Source organism: Peromyscus eremicus, chromosome 12, assembly GCF_949786415.1.
Source record: "Peromyscus eremicus chromosome 12, PerEre_H2_v1, whole genome shotgun sequence".
NCBI classification, from domain to species: Eukaryota; Metazoa; Chordata; class Mammalia; order Rodentia; family Cricetidae; genus Peromyscus; species Peromyscus eremicus.
Genome location: NC_081428.1, coordinates 1,612,242 through 1,629,408, shown reverse-complemented (window position 1 = coordinate 1,629,408; position 17,167 = coordinate 1,612,242). Strand labels below are relative to the sequence as shown.

The window sequence follows — 17,167 nt, the reverse complement described above, 5'->3', positions numbered from 1 at the left end:
CAGGTGCAGAGGACCAACAGCAGTTTGGAGGGTAGATGGTGAAAATAAGAATCCAGATTTTAAATAGTGGCACCTCACTCAGAGCATGAGCATAGGAAGACCCTAAATGGAGCCTTCCCAAGGTTAGACCCCTCTGCAGGCTATGACCTGGGACACAGGAGGGGAGCAGTCAGAGCTGCGGTGGGAGGGTCTTACTCCATCCTGCCTCTTGTTCTCTCAGCCTTCTTGCTTTGCCCTTGGCTTCTTTTATCTTTTCTGTCTGGATCTCTCATTTCAGTCTGCTTTTTAAGCTTTTTAAGCTTCTTAAAGTCAAGCTACTTCAAGAAGAACACACTCAGTCAAGTGTCTCCTAAGAACCAGAACATTAATTTGTACAGAAATCAGTTTCCAGAATATGAGGTGTCAATACCAAGAAGATTGTGTTTTACTGAGCATGTAGACCATGCCTTTTCACTGCATCCTCACATGGTGGAAGGGGCAGGGCCTGTTATTAGGGATTACTTCTACTCATAATGGTACCACCCTCACAGCCCTATCATCTCCTTAAGGCCCCACCTCTTACCAGACATGGGGATTGGGTGCATTTGGGGGCATATCAGGAATCAGACCCTAATACCCTTCAGAATCTTCAGTGTGGGTGTAGTGGGTAGCTGTTCCAGCTTTGACCTGGAAGTACTATCCCCATTGAGGCTTCGGTAACTGTCAAACCTACAAGGCGGGGCTGAGACAGGACCCCTTAACACCTGAGACCCGGATGTGCCAGTGCTCTTGGTTCCTGGATCCTGGACACTGGAGGTAGACCGAGGGGAGTTTTCCAGACGCTGGACTGCACTACACCTTTCCCAGACCCTGTAACCTATCCCTTTACTTGTAAATTACCCCACAAAATAAACCTCCCTTTTAACTATGTGGAGTTGCCTTAATACTACAACCAGTAAGTGCTGTGTGATGTCCTGTATGCTGTGAATATATGTTGCTCTGATTGATTGATAAATAAAACACTGATTGGCCAGTAGCCAGACAAGAAGTATAGGATAGGCGGGACAAGCAGAGAAAAGAATTCTGGGAAATGGAAGACTGAATCAGGAGACACCAGCCTACCATCCAGGGAGCATCATGTAAAGGCAGCAGGTAAAGTCACGGAACATATAGATTAACAGAAATGGGCTGAGTTTAAGTGTAAGAGCTAGTCAGTGGTAGGCCTGAGCTAATGGCCAAGCAATTTAATTAATATGAGCTTCTGAGTCATTATTTTATAAGCAGTTGTGGGGTCCGTGGGGCTGGGCAGGACTGGAGAAAACTCCAGCTACAGTGTGGTGTGGGTCTAACACTACATGTATTTCCTCACCACATACACAAACCGCACTTCTATATCATGCTGAAGATCATGCTGAAGAGTATAAATATTCAGTACACACTCACTCAAACACACACACACACACACACACACACACACACACACATGGCACACACACGGAACACACAGGGTTGGAATATAAATAGCAAACACTTCCTAGTGTTGGGGGAGTCACAGCACAGCTCTGGACACTGGGGTCCATGCAGAAGTGACAATAAGCCTTATATGCTATTGCCATCAGGATCCATGATCTAAGATGGTGAGACTTGGACACTGAGTCCACCCAGAGACTGGGAAAGTTACTTCACAGGTAGAAGTGTCTCTGGCCTGGCTCTTCTAGGAAAAGCACAGAAAAGGAGAGCCAAGGTTTGAAAGGTTTAGGAGAGTGGGAAGGGAGTACAAATGCCTAGCGGAGTGTCAAAGGGGAGGCCAGAGTAGGGCTGCTGGGAGTCACTTCTTACAGCTTTACAGTGGTTGAGGGGGTAGATACCTAGAGCTAAGCACCTCACAGATGTCTCCTCTGCAGGTGTGAAGTGATAAGTGGCCTCAGGTCCCCAACACTTGGCCACAACAACACCGTAGTTTCCAGGCAATGTTCACTGCTTGACAAATAATCTCTTTATTTTCAGAAAAGCATCAGATAGGTCTCCCCAGATGGCTGCAGTTCCCGAAAGACACGCCTTTTAAACACTGCCAGGAGATGTCTGTGGCATCTGTGACCACTGCAGTCAGTCCTAAGGAGGGACCCTTGGTCAGTGCAGGGACATGCCCACATGCATGGAGAATGACTTTCTGATTCTAGTCATGCAAACCCTACCCCAAGACAAAGCCTAGCTGCTAGTCTGTTCTCTTTCTTGCTCATCTGAATGTCAAATCAGATTCCAAGTGGGGCTGCCCAAGCCAGCAACTAGGTCACATCCAAGAGCCTAGTCAGGGAGCCAAAGGGCACAGACTCTGTTTCTGTCTGCAAAGACATTGGCATACAGAGCTGTTCACCTGCCCTCCTGGATGCAGGGAGAAATGCTGCCATGACAACCAGAGGCTGCTGCGGAGGTGAAGAGGAAAGGACACAGTCTTAACAAGAGCAGTCTAGTAATGGCCGTCAGGGGAACAGCTGCAGGAGATGCTGCTGGACAGAGGGAGAGACAGGGGGTCAGAGGACAGGAGGACACCGAGCATGTGGCTGAAAGTTATGCTTCGGGTTGAAGAATGTGGGAAACTTATTCTTTGAATAGCCAGTATACTGTAACTCCAGGAAGTTAGGGACAGGGTAGGTAAACATTTTAATACGATTCTGTTTTTACTGAAATACATGTCAACACTCAGTTCTCAGTTATTTCTGAGGAGATCAAAGTACTTCCAGAGCTTGGAATTTGGTTTTCCAGTGGTCAGGTATGTCTGCATAAAGAGGAAAGGGCACCAGACATATGCTTATTTTACAGATGAGAAGACACGAAGACAGAGTCCAAGGATCAAACATGAAGGCGTCCTGGCACCCACCCTTAAAAACCATTTTCAAGATTGGACGTCTTCCTGCACTAAGAAACAGGCCCTGGTTTATGGCCTTGAACACACCCAGTCTTGACTGATCTTGGAAGCTAAGCAGAGTCAGACCTGGTTAGTACTTGGATGGGAGAAAAGGGTACTGTACCATCCACATACACAAACTTATTTCTTTGAGAGTAATACTGATCACTAAGAAAGACTCACAATGTTGTGGCTGGGCTGGTTCAGAAAAATCACACTTCTTTGAATTTAGCACAGGAAGGTAATCTTGAAAAGGGGGCAAATGAAAGCTGACAGAGTGCTCACTATTTCAGAGCTTACACTAAAGAAAAGTTGAAAATGACTGACATATCCAACCATGTGCAGTTTGTTAAGTATGTGGTGGGGTATGTCACTATGAATCATAAAAAAGCATTTCAGAGATACAAGCACAATGTCTATGCAGAATATAGAGTGGGTAGTGGGACATCAATAACGAGCTGCCTGGAAGTTGATATCAACTTCTAGATGAATCACGGTCACTGGAAGATGATGGATGATGGTCTGACCTTGGATCAAACTTATGAAACTCTTTGATTGACAGTGGAGAAGCAAAGGTAGGGTGAGTACCAGTCACTCCTCTCTTTCTGAGGAACAAGACAGACATTGCTTCCCTCTAACAGAGCCCAAAGGCATTGGCTTCCTCCCTTCCTCCATGGAATAGGCTCACAGTCAGCATCCACTGGCCATGGCCAGGTTTTCAATCTTCTGCTAACTAGTTAACTCCATCCAGGCAGGCTGGAGTAGACATATATGTCTGTGTGTGCATACATGTGGGTATGCATGCTGGTAAGCATTCTTAGATATACCTATGAGTGATGAAACTTTTTACAAAAATGATCTATAAGCTTCTATCAACATGGTCCTGTGTTAGCGCTAGGTGACAGAATGGTAGATGTTGCTTTGTCCATTTCAAAATGCTTCTATGTATCTTCAGAATTTTCAACATTCAATAAGAAATAATTCATCATGGCAGAAGAACAATAAAACAATTACGTCAATCATTAAGCAATCTGTGACTCTCCACTTGCCCACAGGCACATTCATGGAGTTTTTGACTTAAGCAATGCTTCTTTCTCCCATACTTGAACTCATGGGTCTTGGGAATACACTTAGCCTTTTCCCATCAACCTGGGTCCAGGTCATCAAAAACAAGGGATTGTACAACAACGTGACTCCTTGAGTCCCTCAGCATGGTTAGCCTATGTTTTCCATTCACATTTCTATATTAAGAACCTTGACTATCTGAATAGCAAGAATGACCTCAAAGCTGGGGCAAGGTGCCATGGGCATTTTTATTGGGTATGGGGCCATGGGTAGCCCACATCAAAGAACTTCATCAGGAGTCGGGAAAGGCATGATTCTACATTTAAGTGTCTGAGTCATGAGAGTGGATGGCTGGGTGGCAGGTTCTAACCGGTGCCACCTACCTGCCTCATCCGCCGTGATGGTGATCTCGTTGCTGGGCTCACTCTTGCCGATCCGGTTCTTGGCATACATGCGGATGCTGTAGGTGGAGGAAGGATGGATGTCAATGATGGTGGCCGAGTTCAGCTGAGGGGAAACATCTTTGGTTCTTTGAGCAGAATCCCAGGAGTCTTTTGGGTTTTGTTTTTCAAAAAAGAAGAGATAGAGATGTGAGTTTTTTTACTCTGCCTTTGAAAGTTCACAACAGGAATAAAAAGAAAAAGAAAAGAAAGTAAAGGAAAGGAAGAAAGAAAAAAAATACCCCCAAAGTGAAATCTCAATACAATGTTTCCAGCTTTTTGTCAGAGCTGGTCACCAGAGGGTATGTGGGGTCACACACTTATTACCCATGCCAGTGGGTAAAGGACTGAGGTGAGCTTGGGAAAGGGAGGGACTTTGAGCAAACACAGAACATATGCCTGAGGAAGAGCAGGATGGGGAACACAAGTGGTGGAAGCTGGTTCTGTGGGAGCCTCGGCCATACACACACACACACACACACACACACACACACACACACACACACACACACACATGAGCTTATTCTACAGTGCACCTTCACACATTGCTCCCCTCCAGGTCCCGAGTTCTAAAAGGTACAAAAGCTCAGCAAAACTCTTCACTATATCTGCTCCTTTCTTCCCAAATCAAGTGTGATAAAACTAAGATCATTCCACACAAGCTAGTTCAACCTTAGCGTAAATCCCACAAGGCAAACACCTTGATAAGTTTTGATTTTTAAAAACTCATTTCATCCCAAGTCTTTTGTGGCAGGAATCCTTTCTCAGGAACAGTTACTTTTAATGTCAGCACCTCCCTATTGTGAAGAGATATCATGGAATATGTGACAGTTTGAGCAGAAGGATTTTAGGCTTTGGTAGAGGATGATGAAGTCAGCTAAGTTTCTTATATCAGAAGAGTTGGGCAGTTGACTGAGGGTGGGTAGTCATTAGCAGGTGTTGGTTGTAGGAGAAAAGACACCCTGAGACCATGGATGGGGAAGATATATACCCATCCTCCATTACTTGGTCCTGTCCTGTGATCTTCAACACACTTGAGGGTTTTTATGGAGTCTTTGGAACACTGACTCCTTTGTCACATTAGTGATGAACTTAAAGGGTCTGTCTTGTGCCAAGGTAAACTAAGACTTGAAGAAACAGAAATGCATAGCTTCAGACTGCTTGTAATGATTTTTCTTCTTAGGGAATCACACATACTAGAAATGAATCATCGCTACCCAAGTGCAAAGTACAGGCATCTTTTGAGTTGGGAAGACTGGAGATAGGATTCTGACACAGAGAAAATGTGGCTAAGCACTAAATGATGGGTTTGATAGAGGATGAATGAGGGGAAGAAATTTATGTCAATGAAATGATGTTCAACAATGAGCCTATCACATAGAGAGGAAACCAGGTCTCCTGCAGAAGATGTTTTGATACAGGGAGGAACCACTAGAATTTCAAGCTACAAAGAAACATGGGGATAAGCAGACATTAGGATGGTTCAAGGTTGTATCAAGATAATATGCAAATTTTTGGAAGTGCAAGGACCAATGAAGACACAACTTGTTTACTGAAGACATATATATGAGACATGGAAGAGACTGAGAGCCTGGAGAGGCAAGTGAATATCCACTGCCTGCTTCTTCCTCCTACCTCCCAAGTCCCATGACACACTGAGGCAGGGAGAGGGTGACTATGCATCCTGCTGAACACTCAGCAGCCACCAGCTATAGGTTCCTTTGGCCCAGCCTAAGTCCCTGTAGGTGGTCTACTTGCAAAACAACCTTTCAGTTTGACTCAGAAGCTTCCCTCCCACTCAGACTCTGCTTTTTACCTGTAGAGAACACACCCCCTCCAGACACTGGGCCAGGAGACCTGTATGATGTCCCCACAGAAATTCTATTGCTTGCTTCTGCAGCTGTCTCCAAATATCCCCCCACTCCGGCTTGCACCCTCAGACTTGGGTCTGCAGCCACAGCTTCCCAGTTTGTGTACTCCGAGGGCATTGACGTGGACTACACTACATCCTCCCTAATTATGTTTCAGTTTACCTTAAACTCTACTCTTCGATCTAGGCGCTGGGCTGGGCACCCCATAAACACAGACTCCGTTCCTGTGGCTTCTGAGTCTGTGGGCACACTGGAACCGCCCCCCCTTGGGGCCTGCTGATGTCTGTGCTTGCACACTTGTTGAACCTCAGTTTCAAGGATACTGTGCCAATGGATCATGTGGTAAAATGCCTCACTGTCTGGGCCGTGCTGATAGAGTTTGGAATAGCTGTCTCATTTGGTTGAACTCTAAGGATACCCTGCCAAACTAAGGATTTGGTTTTTAGTGTGAAGGTCTAGGGACCCAGTCTACACACAGATGGTGATAACTAGGGGCTGGTATTTGACTTCAGCTGTGTTACCTCAAGCTCAAGATCCTTTTCCTGCTGCCCTTGACCTTCACATGTTCTCCTAAACCTTTTATGAGATGATAATACCAGACACCTGCTTTAGGACTGCTCCACCACCATAATGTCCCTGCAAGGTCTTGGCTTACTGGTGGGGAGGAATGACGCACAAACAGTGGTGTCAGATATAAAAGAAGGTAACTCTATGAGTTTGCATGAAGTAAAGCTCAGAGAGCGTGCAGGGCCAGACTGTGGCCTGGTTCAGCACGTGTGCACTAGAAGTGTCTACTGGACAGTGGCAGCGCCCCTCCCCCTCCCCCCAGTGGCTGGTGGAAGAAGAGAGCAGAGAAGTGCAACATCCACTGCTGACTCCATGACTCCAAATAATCCAAGGAAGGATTGGAAAGCTTATAAATTCTGTGAACCAGTTCAGCTTGGAGGTCAGGTGCCTGACCCCAGAGGATGACCAGTCGCCAGGGACAAGAGCAAAACAGTGGACTTGGCTTAAAGATATGTGGTTAAAGGTTAAAAATCAGAATGAACATGGGTGGCCGGAACCTGGAGACATAAACATGTGTTCCTCGAGAAGATCATGAAAGGCTTGAAAAACAGAAGAGAGCTCAGGGGAAGACTAGAGCCAAGACACTGGCACAGGGACACTGGGGAACGCCGTCCTGTCTTCTCCACTGGGGATCACAGTACTGATGAAATTGCAGGAGGAGGAGGAGGCTTGGAAGACAACAAGTGTCTGCCCGAAGGGTACTGTTTCTTGGGCCTGGATGCAGAGAGCCCTATTTCTCAAAGACTGACAGGGTGCTGATGCCCGCCCACCATATAGGTTTGCTAGGCGCTGGCCAACGTGCTGAAGTTCTCCACAATTTTGGAGGTGGAAAGAGAGGAAAGGGGCCAGCTGAACAGGCTTGGAAGAAAACAAGGGTTGTGGGCCCTCAACATGAGAGAATGGAGCAGATGTAACCACTATAGTCCAGTGAGAGGGGAGGACCCACATGAGCAAATGTTGGGGGACTGTCACAGAGGCCAGAGTGTCCATGTAGAGGAGATGTAGTTTCCCCAAGAACCAAAAGAAAGGAGCAATCAGAGCACCACAGAACTGCTGGCAATACAGAAGCTACATGGGGCAGGGAGACACCTGTCTCCTATGCTTGCTTACCACCAGGTGATACCTGTCTTTGGTGTTTCCAGAGTGGGTGGTCACAGAGGTAGGCATGGACAGGGGCTCTTTAATATTATTATTATTTTGGTGAACAAAGAACCAAGGACATCTGTCTTCAAGTCATGGAAGGAGGATCATTTGGCCAAGGGATGATGTATGGGCTGAGGAAGCCCTGTGTGGGTGAACCCAGGCTACAGCCTTGAAGATTCCTGGCTGGACAGGGCAAAGTGGGCACTGCAGAGCTGGTGAGTTCATGTTTCCTGGACTGGATTGATCCAGCCTTGACTGATGCACTGATAAGAACCCTCTTTGCTAAGAATGTGAAGGGCTTTTACTACACTGGAGCAATGTGGCTTTTGTAGGAAATTTACAAAAAGTAGATGACAGTTCTTTTGCCAGATGATGGTACTGCTACAAATAAGTGGAGAGCCAGGGTTCAATGAACATTTATTATGAGCCTAGAATGTGTAGCAGGAATCCTGGAGTGCAGAGACATTGTGAAGGCCTGGCCAGAGACAGGTCACAAGGGTACTCTAAGGAGACAGCTACTTAGAAATTATATTTGCTTATAGATTACGATAATGAGGTTTACACACCCAAAAGATACCAAGGAAGGACATAACTCACGAAGATGCTGACAGACACATGGTCTACAGAACTTAGTGTAGCCACTACTCACTAAGAGAGCAGTTTCTCCCTCCCTTCAGGGCTTCCTATTCTGAGGATGAAGCATGTAAATTAAACACAAGGAATGTTTCTTCCACACTCTAGTCACACTAGACATTGTACCAAGTGCTAGGGAGCTAAAGAAAAAAAGAAAGCAGAGCCCGACTCTGAGAAACATGCAGGGCACTGAGAGGGGTGTGCACTGAAATTTCTTAGGTGGTGAATTAACCCCATCAAGATGAGCTTTTGTAGGCCTGCATCTTATAATTATTTTCATGCATGTTTGAGCAACATAAAAGGCTGCACTTGTCGGGATGACCGTGTGTTGGAAAATGAGTGAAGCATTTTAAGTGCACTTCTGTCTTAAAGACTCATTAAATATCGATTTAACATCCACTGCCCATCAGGTATTTATAACAATGGGCAGTGTGGAAATAGACCTAGCAGGCAGAGGGAGCCCAACCAACTTCCAGGCTAGTGGAGTGACATGAATGAATGGATATAACAGTTAATACACACAGAGGTGCACACTTGATGTATGTCACAGGACCTGCCAGGAAACAGGAGTACCAAGGAGGAATGAGGGCCCTGTGGTCTAAGGGAATTAGGTCTTCCTGCCAGAGGCAGCATTGTGCTCTGCTCTCTCTGGTCTCCTCTTTCATGAGCAGAAGGGAAACAGGAATAGCAAGGTAAAGCTCAGGCCAGCAGAGGGCCAGCATGAGCTGGATCCTAATGCTCTCTACTGTTGGTTTGGGTGGGTACCAACTGTTGGCATGGGGATCATCCCTGAAGGCAGAATAGACCTGGTCTGCTCTGCAGTGGGAGGCTGCTGTATGTTCTAGTCCCAGGAACACAGGCAGCCGGTGCTCAGCCTGTGGGAAGGTGGGGCTCCTCTTGCTATCTGGATCCTGTTGAATGGCTCCATGCCTGTCTGTATCTCCACAGGCAAGTCTGTGCCTCACTCCACTGTTTTCTTCAAGATCTACTCAGGACTCTTATTTCTGTGCTCCATTTGACCCCTTTTTTAAAGCCATCCTCTTTCCTATTGGCCCTGGGAAAAGCCCATTTGTCACAGCTCTGAGCCTTGGGTACTGCTCCACTACTTGCCCCAGGGACACTGTGACTTGGAGCTGCACTACCCACCTTGAGGGTCTTCTTGGGATTACACGCATGCAACACTTCCATCTGAAACTCTGAGACTAGGGAGCTGAGCCATTCCCTCTTCTTATGTGCACCCCAAACCAGTTACCCTGGACAAGACCCTTAACTGTTGATCCACGCTTGACACTTGCTCTGAGTCTCCAAATCCTCTTCTCCTAATTCTTCATTTCTGTTAACAATTATTCCTGGTTCTATCCCTGGCACACTGCGAGTGAGACATCCTGCCCTCTAGACCTGCTTTTCCCAGCTGTCTTGAGTTGGATTTGTTGCTACATCTCAGCTCAAAAGAGACCAAACCACTCCTGGTGGGGCAATGTGAAGCAACACATCAGCCTAGAAATAAAAGAAAAATGCTCTTGTGCCTCTGAGAAGTACATTAACCCTTCCCATGCAGATCGCTCTCCTGCCCCATATCTTCTATAAGACACAGTAAAATTATGGCTAGGGGCTGCAGTGGTGTTATTCTGTTTTCAGGGAGACTGTAAGTTTCCAAATGGGCCTGTAGTGGCCTTGGGAAAAAGATCAGTAAGAATGCCTGTCATGGTGCTGCTAGCTAAGCCAGTTTTATGTGTTGGCTGCGGACTGTCTGAGTGCTCCCTGGCCTGTCCCTAGGGCATTTCCAGGGGGTTGTGGTAGAGCCACAATCACTTGAAGGAAGATTAGTCTTCCTCATTCTGCGTAAACTTGCTGTATGCCACGTCCTGCAGACACCAGCATGGTGGATCCGGAGCTTGGGATAGGAGACCCAGGCTTGTACTCTAGGGCAGTCACCTGCCCAAAGCAGTGGAAAGTAAAGGAAAGACCATGACAGAGCCTATTTCTTTTGGTACCCATGGGCAGGCCTGTCATGGCAGGAATGCCTATCAAGATCAGTGGGGATAAAGACTGAGGTCCAACCAGGTCACTCAGGAAGGGGTTGAATGTGAGCACGGAGAGTAACCTGGACATACTCATGCAAGGAATGGACCGAATGGAAAAAGCATTCTGAGGTTTGTAAGTGTGTGGAGGAGCTGTGGACACACAATGAAGAAACAAGGAAGGCAGGAGGGTGGAGGTGGAGACAAGTCAGGAGGGGAGTGAAAAGCTTACCTGATTTATTTTTGCATTCGATGTCGTAGCCTGTGATGGGGCTGTTGCCATCGAACCCCATGGTCCACCTGAGTGTGATTGTGCGAGCTTTGACATCTTTGATTTCAATCTCGGGAGGGTCTGGGGGTTCTGTGCCATCAACAGAAAGACCAAAGACCGGGGTTAGTTCAAATCAAGCCTGGGCATAAACTCCAGTGAGAGGGTTGCCTACAGCTTGCAGGCGCTGCCTGGTTGAGAGCATTTGCTAGCCGTTTTTTTTTTTTTTTCTTTTTTTTTTTTTTTCTCTCTGATTTGATAGAAGGGATTGCCCCACTTCCCCAAGAGATTCTGTTTGCAAACAGTGTGGCACCAGGCCAGACCTGCAGGGTGTAAGTATCACTGCGTTGACTCACAGCACATTCATCCCAGACACTGGACTTCCATTTCACCCTCCTCGTCTAGTACACAGGCTAGTACACTGGCCAAGCTCGTCTGAACTTGGCCTGAGCCTCCCTCCCACCTGCTCTGGTCCCCAAAGGGTTTCGCTCCCTGAGTTCCAGGGCTTCACTCTGACATAGTCACACCCTCTGATAAAATCCAGACTTATGCTGGTTTCCCACAGAGCCAGGCTTTCCTGAGAATTCAAAGTGTTCCCAGCTGACTGGGGCTGTACAGCTTCCTGAGGTCAGCCCACCTCATCCTGAACTTCTTTGGCTGTGTCCGTCCTACCTTGCACTGTGAGCTGAATTATTCCACGGTCCTCCCCGTAAGAATTGATAGCATGGCAGGAGAAGAAGCCAGAGTCTTCTCTCACTGTTGGCAAAATCTGTGACCAAAGCAGAAAAGTTGTCAAGTTAGTTTATAGCCTGAGCTGGAGATCAGCAGACAGGGCTTCCAGCGGGAAAACAGCCTTCTACCCTTCCTGCCATCCCCAGCACTCATTACTACTTACAAACATGGACACACACACACACACACACACCACAGAGACACACATAAACATTCCTACTCCCACATGGAGATACATACACATACATTCATGGACACACACACAACACAGACACACATACACACATATATGGACACACACACAGATACACCCAAAAACATGAGCATATCCACACTAACACACGTGAGCACATACACAAACACAAACAACACATTCATGGACACACACATGTAAATTCTCACCACACATAATACACAGAGACACATACTTTCCCGTTCACACACATGGACACACACAGATGAACATACACATAGACAGACACACACACATACACACAGACATACAGAGATACACACACAATCACAACCACACAGACACACTGAGAGATGTATATTAGATGCAAACATAGATGTACCCACACATATTCATTTTCACAGATGTACACACACGCTCACACACCTATGTCCACACTCACAGACTGGCCCACACCTATGCATGGTCACACACAGACACACTGACAGAGACATACTCACCCACAGACCAACACAAACTGATAAACACTGGCACACAGAAATGCATACATTTATACAAATGCACATGCATGTTTATACCCTCTGAGGGCAAACCACTTCCATGCAATTACAAGCATGCAAACAGGTTTGTCTGTCTTGTTGGTCTGCTGTCATCAGGCTCATATATACTCCACACATTTCTCTTTCTTCCCATGTGCAGTGATTTTAAAGAATCATACATAAGAAACATCCATGAATGCGTCAGCCCTCTGTACCCACCACTCTGTTCCCACAGACACAGCTGTACCTTTCCCAAACACACTATTTCTTATCAGGATTTCCTAAATGATCCATACAGCAGTCTCCATGTTTCCACTGCATTTGCTATTTTGAACAACACAGTGTGGGTTCAAGTGTGTGGGGATGTGTGTTATATGCAGAGTCTACAACATCCACATAAATGATTGCAGCCTCCTCACATCTGTGTCTATGGAACTAAGGCACGGCTGTACCGCCAGAATCCTCAGGACCTCACCACGGTTCTGCGCCATACAGGCTCGAGGACTGCACCCCGGGGACAGAGCCACTATCTGTTCCAAGCACATAGCTTTAAATTTCCCTCATGTGTGTGCTTCTGTACCAGCCTTCCTCATTACAAAAGCATTGTCCAGTCAATCACCCATGGTGCTGGAGAATAGGCATGCTTCCTCCCAGCTCTTGTAATTCTAGATTAATGACAGAATATTCTCTCCATTGGATTTTCTACAAAGAAGCAAAATATTTTTCTTTTTTAAAAATTATTTTATTTTCAGTTACATGTATATGTGTTGGGACATGTGTGCTTGTGTGCATGAGCCCATGGAGACCAGAAGAAGGCACTGGATCCTCTAGAGCTGGAGTTACAGGTGTTGTGAGCCACCTGATGTGGGTGCTAGGTACTGAACTCAGGTCCTCTGGAAGAGCAGTACATGCTATTAACTGCTAAGCTATTTTTCTAGCTCTCAAAAAGTATTTTTATTATAGGTTTTTTTTTTTTTTTTTTGTCTCAAAGCTCATGCTATTTTTTTTTTTTATAGAAGGTTGAACATGCACATTACACACACTCCACTCCTCTGAGGACAATGGTCATGAAGAGACTTCTTCCAGTGCTTAATTATTTCTCCATGTACAGTGGCTGTGACATGCTACTTCTGAAGGTCACTCAGTGACCTTGTCCATGTAGATAGGCAGAGGGATGGAGTGTCATGAGAAAATTCCAACAGGATGTTCACAAGTCATTACAGCCCTGAGCATGACTGTGTAAGAGGGCTAACTGTCCCAGAACTCCCCTGCCCTTCTGTCACATCTGGTATTTTTACCTGCAGAGTAGAAATCACCTCCTCTCCCACCTCCTTGGTGGACACCAGGTAACGCGCCATTTCGGGGTTAATGATCCTGTCCTCCTTCTCCCAGCGGACGATAATGGGTTTCTCCCCGTGTGCTGTGCAGCTCATCTCCTTCTTTTGACCCTGAGTGGCCAGGGTAGTGTTGGGATAAGAGGTTATCATAGCGGGAACTAAAAAAAACAAAGAAGACAGGCCTTGCTCAGCAAAGCTGCGCCCTTGATCCCCCACCATCACGCTCGGTGATGCTCAGAGACAATTCTTTGAAATAATATTTGTCTAAGGAACTGCTGAGCAAGGGCCAAGAGGAGCGACAGAAGTGATGGGCCCAGGGCAGAAATTGCCTTGATGGTTCACATTCAAGGGGTTGCAGTTCCTTTCCAATCCTGTTGGGGTCAGATGTGAGCCAGGGCACACAGCCTATGTTACCAGGGCACACAGGCAAAAGATGGTTCTTTAGCCCTGGGGAGGAAACCCTAGTTGTGAAATTACTTCTCACTCTCTTTTCGGCTCACATCTCTGACAAACTTTGCAAATCGCTATTAAATCTTTCCCAAGAGACCACAAACCTACCCTCCTTCCATAACTTATAACAAAGGCTCATCCTCAGCCTACTGAAGAGGAAAATTAAAAAAAAAAAGGACACCTTCCTTCATGAGATTTGCATTTCCTTTCTTCTAATGAAACTTAACCTGTAGTTTTTGACCTTAGCAGTGGGTGGCGTAAGACTCTGTTCCCAACTATGCAAACAACCTGGAGTTCTGGGAGCCTCTTTTAAAATACATCCGCTGAAATTCATTCCAAAGTTACAAGTAAGTGAGGTGGAAAATACGGGTCAGAACCAAAATGGATCCTGGAAAGCTACAAGCAATATGGTATTGGTGCTTCTGTTATCTGAGAGATCCAGAGAGTTAAGAGGCAGATTTCCTCACTCAGGTGCCTCAAAGCCTTCACCTTTAGAGAAAATGAGAAACAAAAAGTCAAATAAAAACCCCTAATGACAAAGGATACAAATAACCTTGGCTTGTGCCACAGGCAGAGAAAAGTCATCTCCTCTGAGAATCTGTCACTCCTACAGCCTGCCCTAGATTCGCAGTAAATGCATGCTACAGAATTAACATGGGGATGACCTTCCTTTGGTAACAAGCTTGGGGAATTCAGCAAAAAGCAATCAAGAACACACCCTGGAAGGACTTGACCTTCCACCTGTTCTGTTGGCTTTCTGTCAGATGAAGGTGGCCATGAACTCTCTTATATCACAAGTACAAAGCAACCTGTACGATTAAGAGTCAGCCTCTAATAACTCAAGATAATAGAAGGGTCAGATGCAAATTTTGAAATATTTAGGCTAGATAGATAGATAGATAGATAGATAGATAGATAGATAGAGGTGAATTTAAAAACAGGGGTAAGGAATACAATGTCTCCAAAGGGACTGGGAATCTTTGAAAACTATCAAAAACAAATCCACATGTCCCCCACATGTTCCCATTTCTTCAGTCACAGGGAGAAAGACCCCTCCCCTTGTTTCTAGGGTCAAACTTGAATTTGTGTTCCTCTAAGATTCATGAACTTTTGGCCCCTCATAGTGTGGCTTTCTGTGGAAAGCGGACTTTGCGGAGGTAATTAGTGAAGGCCAGGGTCTGCTGCAGTGTAGCCTGCTGGGTGAACAATGTTACATCTGTGGTGAGTGTTTCCACACAAGTCCACAGCCTGAGTTCTCTACAGGACATGGATTTGGGGGGAGGTTGGCTCTACTCAACAAGGATGTTTCTGTTACCAAATGCACAAACATATTGTATGAATACAATACTAATTACACATACAGGTATACACATACTGTATATAATATATAAATACATAATATACAGTCTGAAAAGGATTTTACAGAGTTAATGATCTCACACACATCAATTTCTAACTAGCATTTATATTATTCTAGAAAGATTCCTTCTGTTTAATTCGGGAATTTCACTGTGCCTACCCCAATGTTGAGGAAAAGTTGACTTTACTTTAAAATTTTTATTAGCTTTTATATATTTCCTTCCTTCCTTCCTTCCTTCCTTCCTTCCTTCCTTCCTTCCTTCCTTCCTTCCTTTCTTTCTTTCTGTATGTGCATGTGTGTGCTACAGTGTGCGTGGAGGTCATTGATAACTTGTGAGAGTGTATTCTCTCTTTATCTACCATGTGAGTCCTTGGGGTTGAACTGAGGTCATCATGCCTGGTCTCAAGTGCCCTTATCTACTAAGCCATTGAGCTACCTTGTTGGCACCAAATTCCACTCTTCTGCATCTTTTCTGGATATGTCTTATAAATGGGACCATGCAGAATCTGTTCTCATGCTAGCCTTCCGAGTCCTTTAAGCATAATGGACTCAAGGCTCGTTCACATTGTGGGGTGTTTTGAAATTTTAATTTTTTCATTGCCTAACATGATTCCCTTGCACAGATCTTCCATGCTTTATGGTCTTAAGGGTCTCAAAGCCATGGGTAAAATTGCCCACTACACAGTATCTGTAAAAAGTGAAAAGGAGAACATGAAAAATGGAGGTTTTTCTATGAGGAATTGCCCAAGAGTTTCTTCCAGTGTTAGTATTAAGAGTTCAGTATGAGTTCAGGGCTCTTGTCTTCCTTGGGGTTTGCTGGGTAGGGACACAGGGCAGTGGGAAGGCTGGAGTGCCTCAGAATGCAACAATTTAAAATCTACTGGTGAGGGAGGACGGGGCAGAACTGCTCTGTACAAACTGAAGCGCTGCTTTGAGGACTTGCATGCTTTTTACCAGTTCCTTAAAAATATCATTACATTTTATATGTAAAAATTACAGTGTGTGTGTGTGTGTGTGTGTGTGTGTGTGTGTGTGTGTGTGTACATCACATCGTGGCACACATGTGGAGGTCAGAGGACAACTGGCAAGAGTTGGCTCTCTTCTTGCACCATGTGGATCCCAGGAACCCAGGTCACCGGGCTTGGCAGCAAATTCCCTGACCTGCTGAGCCGTCTTGCAGACCTGTGCATTTGCCTTTTTTAGGCTGTAACAAGTTTTATTGCACACTATGTGGGAAACATGTTTCAGCAAACCACACAGCTTGGGATTTTACTCATTGATACTATTCTGACAGAGATGCTCCTCATTTTTAGTCATATTTCTCTTTTGGGTGAGAGTCCCATCAAGATGGGGCTTTTAATTCTGGTAATGAAGCCAGCACTTAGTCAGAAACACTGAGCCAGCCTGTGTTTCCCTATCTTGCTTAGAGTGGTCAAAAGGATCCATTTGTTTTAATGAGCCATTACCATGGCTTTTTTGCAATGCTGATGTTTGAAGGCATGGCGACCTTTTCACTTGTCACAATCCTGGGCACCGAGAGATGACAGCATGTCAGTGCAGCTACGCTCTCTGCCATGATTCCTGAAGCATCACAAATGGATGGGGTCATTTAACAGGAATTGGTACCAAGGAGAGGCTGAGAGAAAACCGCTAGCCTCAGAGCA

General features: G+C 45.7%; 1 protein-coding gene across 1 annotated transcript in view; it reads right to left on the bottom strand.

Annotated features, from left to right (window-relative positions):
- Dscam (DS cell adhesion molecule) overlaps positions 1-17,167 on the bottom strand; it is a 488,931-nt gene that overhangs the window by 116,627 nt on the left and 355,137 nt on the right. Inside the window, exons 12-15 of the mRNA XM_059277689.1 lie at positions 13,655-13,851; positions 11,565-11,661; positions 10,857-10,985; positions 4,333-4,500 (exon numbers count right to left, since the gene is read on the bottom strand). Coding sequence (XP_059133672.1) covers positions 4,333-4,500; positions 10,857-10,985; positions 11,565-11,661; positions 13,655-13,851 — 591 coding nt within the window. The remainder of the gene's footprint in view (positions 1-4,332; positions 4,501-10,856; positions 10,986-11,564; positions 11,662-13,654; positions 13,852-17,167) is intronic.